This window comes from Kryptolebias marmoratus, linkage group LG10 (assembly GCF_001649575.2).
Source record: "Kryptolebias marmoratus isolate JLee-2015 linkage group LG10, ASM164957v2, whole genome shotgun sequence".
NCBI classification, from domain to species: Eukaryota; Metazoa; Chordata; class Actinopteri; order Cyprinodontiformes; family Rivulidae; genus Kryptolebias; species Kryptolebias marmoratus.
Genome location: NC_051439.1, coordinates 14416190 through 14421152, shown reverse-complemented (window position 1 = coordinate 14421152; position 4963 = coordinate 14416190). Strand labels below are relative to the sequence as shown.

Below are 4963 nucleotides of genomic sequence, written 5' to 3'. Positions count from 1 at the left end.
CGTCAAAAACGAGGATTTCAAAGATTTTCTTTCTAATGTAAATGAATGTTATTCACTAGGGAAGTGTAGGAAGCGGACTTTAATTTGTCAGCTACAGTTCATCAGAAAGTTAAGGAACTGCTGTGACATTTTTAGGAAAACATTCATTCTTTTTTTGTGATAAATAGAAGTTAGCAGCCACCTCTGAGGAAAAGGGGACAACACAGCAAGTGAGGTGTTGTTAAAGGCATTCAAACTTTCATATTTTGCACTCTGAGCTTGTAGGAAAATGCAAAATTACATGCAAAACAAGTACTTTGTCATGGATATGAGAGGCTAAAAATGCAGAAGGGGGTTCTCTGGTTGTGCTACTCAGATTCAATCAGCTGATCTGACTGTTAAGACATTCATTTTTTTATATAATAAAGTGATGAAAGAAAGTCAACATTAAAGTTTACAGGCAAATCGTTACTCCTATATACTTTATTCTTGGATAGTCTTCCTCCTATGGTGGATCAGCCAACATGATTGCCCTGATGTCCATTTGCAGGAACACAGAGAGGGATGAGCTCCCAGCTGACCTCTCAGTGTGAGAAAGCGGATGGGCTCCATTAGCCATCCGATCACTTTCTCTTTACTGCACTTCCTGGGTGACCCTCAGCCCTGCACTGACCAGCCCAAGGTCAAGGGTCAGGGTTCAAACTGGGTTCACATTAACATGCAGATGGAGACTTCCAAGTGCATAAGGTTTATCTGGGGGTAATGTGTGACCACTTTTTCAGGCCTGCACATCCTGAGGACATGACCTCAACCTCCACTGCGTATGTTCATCATGGTTCCTGAAAGTGGCATCTTTTCTAGAGGAGCAAGTGACCTCACAACATTGATTGGCGTTCAAAACACACACAGATTCATGCACTTTAAACATTTTACGTTGGTTTGCTTCTGAGAAAACCTTTGTAGAGTTTGTGAGTTTTTCTCAACACAAAAATAGATTCAAATTTAGAAGCTGACATCTCTTTCTGAGATTTTTCCCAACTTACTAAACAGCACTGAATCTCTGGTGAAAATCTTTATTGACTTTCTATCTTTAGTGTATGGTTCTAATGAGACTTTTCACTCTCTATGAAATAATTATGTTCTTACGCAGCATAAATGTTACCTTGCATGTGTATATATACACAAGTTATTTCAGTTCTTCGTAAGAAATCCCAAGTCTATAAATCTGCAGATTTTGTATCAAGTCACAAAAGGGATTATTATTATGAGTCACAGAGCTGTTGTTTGCATGAATATCATGGAAAGATGAATTAATAGTTCAAAGTGCAAGGTGTTAAAAAGTACATAAGATTCCCAGAGTCATCGGAAATGTTTGTACCAGCTTGTGTTGCACAACATGTTGTCCTCCTGTGAGGGACCACTATCAAACATCAGTGCTGTTGATTCATTGCTGACAGCCTGCCAACATGGTGGCTCATATTAGTTTCACTGAAAACATAACGTGAGTGGTAGATAGCACCGACATGAGTTCTTCAGCGGTAACTTGACAAAAGCTGGAGTCATAAACATTTATCAGCTGAATCATTATTTTTAGTCAAACAAATGACTGAAAGTGAACATTTTGTTATTTATAGACAGACTGTAATGATCTGTAGACTTCAGGGGCGGGTTTCTGTACGTGCCCAGGGGTGCATGTTTGTTACACATAAGCTCTCTAAATAAAGAGCTCCTTTTTATCACAGCTCAAACCTTTGACCTACTTTGGTCTGATTTCGAGGAAACTAGATTTGAACCACAGGCTGAAAATGTGGCCTTGTTTAGCAAGGGTTGAAACTACTTCTTTTTTATTCTGTTTTATTCTGTGCTCGTTGCAGAGGCAGAGAGAAATCTTATCTGCGCTGCTGTGTGCACTCGTGTACACAGGGTTCTTCCAGCAAAACTGAATAGCTACACAATAGACCTATATTTGGTTGGTTTTCCTTGAATTTGCACTTTGGTTTCTTCACGAAGAAGAACACATGTTAGACCAACATTTTAATACAAGCTGTTATGAGTTCTGTTTAGATTTTTATGACGCTTGTGCAATATTTTATGTGCTTTTCTATGCAATTTCTGACAATTTAAACTTGTTTTTATTCCACCACTATGTGAACTTGCATAGAAGAGTTCACAAAACATTGAAGAATTTGCATAAAAGTTCAACTTTACATTAAGGAATAAATGCAAAAAAAATATTTCCAAATGTTCCTTAATGCAGTCACCAGCTTTGTGAAGAAAAGTCAACATCTCAGCTGTTCATCAGTCAATATTCCTTTGCCACGTGATGTGGGAACATGAGGCAAGAGTCTGTTTGCGTCCAGCATTCAGCCATAATCACATATATAAGAAATATAAGGGACACTTTTAAAAGAGAGTTTTTTTTAATTGTTTTTTTAATCAAACACATTTAAAAAACACACTTTTGAACCATATGTTTAAAGATATTCTTTTAGTGTGATTGTTTTAAAGCATCACAAGCTTCTGATTGCATGTAGTCTCACAAGTCTCTGGTGTCGTTGTCCAAAAACAAAAATATTAAGTGAAATCATGAGAAAGTTGCATTACTTTCACATTAAACTAGGTTTTTAGAGCACCAAATACCCTGAAACACCACCTCCAGGACTTCTTTCCCTTTTACAGTTACATAAGAAGTGCTGTGTGCAGGCCTTCAAAAGCTCCCATGGATTTTTGGTCTTGGAGTTTGATCCCGCCACAGTCGTGGAAAATCTTTTTAACAGCTGCCTCGATTGAAAAAAGGTGCTCGTCCTCCACCCCTTGACAGTAGAGCCTCATAAACTCTGCGAGCCGGAGCAGGTATTCAATATTGTGGCCCGTGTTGCCGCTGCAGATGGAGATCTGGGCGGCGATCTCCTTGTCCGAAGCCGGGCCGAGATAGATGGGGTTGTCAGAGGTAGCAATGTAGACCAGAGCCGGCAGGGGGTCCTGGCTCTTCTCTTTGGGAATGAACTCCACCATTTCTGTGGCGTAACCTCCCAACAACACCTCTCTCACGTTCAGATACTGGAGTGACTGTTCGACCTGTGACTCGGGCACTTCGTAAGCAACCCCCCACGTGGAAGCCTGGCGTCAAAAACAAAACAGAGTCAGCAGCAGTGCGGACTGGAACAAGTAGTGTAAGTTATGGTACAGATCAAATCTGCCTCTTGGAGAAACTCGTTGACTCATTTTGGCCTTTTGAAGCAGAACAAACAAGAACAAAATAATGGGCAAACATCTGACATGCCTCCTGCTGAAACAAAGCCTGTTTTTAGTCCCACATAACTATTTTTTGGCCTCATTTCAAAGAATATCTGTAAATTGTATGAAAAGAGCAAAATTGCTATAGTTAAAAGTGCATGGATTCATCCAATTTCTAAATGTATACCACATAACAGTAATAAAGTACTTAATGGCTACATAATTGTGAATCTAAATTGGCCATAATAAAATCTAATCCAGTAACAATGATGTGAAGAATCTGAATAAGAGAACTGCATCTTATATTTAGGCAAAAACACTTACCTCCTGATCTGCTACAAGTGTGACAACTCTGCCTGGCTGGAAAGCACAAACACACACATTGATGAGTGAGTAAATCATCCAACAACATGTTCATATGTTTTAGATAATAAGAGAATATTCATCAGTAAACTGCCTCGTTTCTTTACAACACATAGCAGAATATATGGTCTGTTTGGAGAGTATTATTTAAAGGAAGGTTCTCACCTTTTCCTTGTCCCCTCGGTGAAAATCATCCCCATGCCAGAACCTTCTCTTGTATCCTTTAATGTAACCAACTTTGCTTCTTTTATAAGCAAACCCAGGTTTCCACACTAAGGAGCCATATCCAAATATCCAGAGGTTGTTCTTTTCCCTGATCAGGTCCTGAGGTTTCATTCTGATCACCTAAATTAGTTTTAAAAAAAACAAGAAAATCAAAAACTTGTGCCTACAGGTCGCTGCTCTCCAGTCTGTTCTGTTTTCTGTGATCCATTCTCGACAGCCACACTTCACAGCAAACGCTCCGAACCCTCCTCCACGAAGTCAAACGATCTGTTCCTTCGGTGTCGGTCCAAAATAAACTTGGACACACACACCGTTGTGTTTGTTTGTTTGTTTGTTTCTCTGAACGTCAGTGAATGAACACGTGTATTTGTTGTTCAGAGTGCCAGGAGCGACGCGGCCTCGACCAATGGGATCCCCGAGGAGGCGGGGTTAGCAGAACTATGAGCCAATCAGCATCTTTTAGTGGTTGAACCTGTTTGAGCTTGAAAAACACTGAATGTGTAATTGAGAGGGGAGTTATGGAGTTCATGACAGAGCTGCAAACTCACATTTAGCATCCCTCTCGAATATAAACTTAGTTTTCAAATGACAGTAACTTTATAATGAATATTGATACTTTTTGTGGCCAAATGTGATTTTTTAACCATATATTTTTCAATTAGTAGCCAAAGGCGTTCACACAGTGTCAAACAGGGAACACCGGCAGGTAATCACATTACCTCTAAATAGCTGGGACACTGTATCTTTGCTCTCCAAAGCTCATTATGTGTTCTGCATCGATGCGTCTGACCTTTGCCCCCATGCAGGCTGATACTTGGCACATTTGTCCTCTGTTTGCCACTGTGTTTGGTATCTCATATGAGCTAAAGGGTGAAAGAGGAGACAGTTATTTATTTATTTTTAACTCTGCACAAATCCTGCTGCCCCCAAGTGGCTGTTAAAGTCTTCAGTAAGGTGATGCTAGTTCCTGCTGCTTTGTTGTGCCCCCTATCTGCTTTATATTGAGCTCTGAAAAAGTAATAAACAGACATACTTCCTGAAATATTGTGGCCGTAGCTGAGAGTCATCCTCAACACACTTTATGAAGACTGTCACATCTCGCAGGATCTTGCAAAATTGCCCAAGATGATGGTTAAAGTCATTTACAAGGTTTCCAAAT

At 39.9% G+C, this 4963-nt stretch overlaps 1 protein-coding gene across 1 annotated transcript; it reads right to left on the bottom strand.

The window, feature by feature from the left end:
- Positions 1-2380: 2380 nt before the first annotated feature.
- On the bottom strand, positions 2381-4158 carry LOC108234299 (glutathione-specific gamma-glutamylcyclotransferase 1-like). The gene is made up of 3 exons (XM_017413382.3): positions 3745-4158; positions 3541-3576; positions 2381-3099 (listed from the first exon to the last, which is right to left on the bottom strand). The coding sequence occupies exons 1-3, from the start codon at positions 3913-3915 to the stop codon at positions 2659-2661; spliced, it is 648 nt and encodes a 215-aa protein (XP_017268871.1). The 5' UTR covers positions 3916-4158; the 3' UTR covers positions 2381-2658.
- Positions 4159-4963: the final 805 nt, after the last annotated feature.

Excerpts from the sequence above, each read along its gene's own strand:
- LOC108234299 (XM_017413382.3), bottom strand. The coding sequence starts at position 3,915 with ATGAAACCTCAGGACCTGATCAGGGAAAAGAACAACCTCTGGATATTT. Across the intron at positions 3,577-3,744 it reads ACCGAGGGGACAAGGAAAAG|CCAGGCAGAGTTGTCACACT; the intron begins GTGAGAACCTTC and ends TGTGCTTTCCAG. Across the intron at positions 3,100-3,540 it reads CACTTGTAGCAGATCAGGAG|GCTTCCACGTGGGGGGTTGC; the intron begins GTAAGTGTTTTT and ends TTTTGACGCCAG.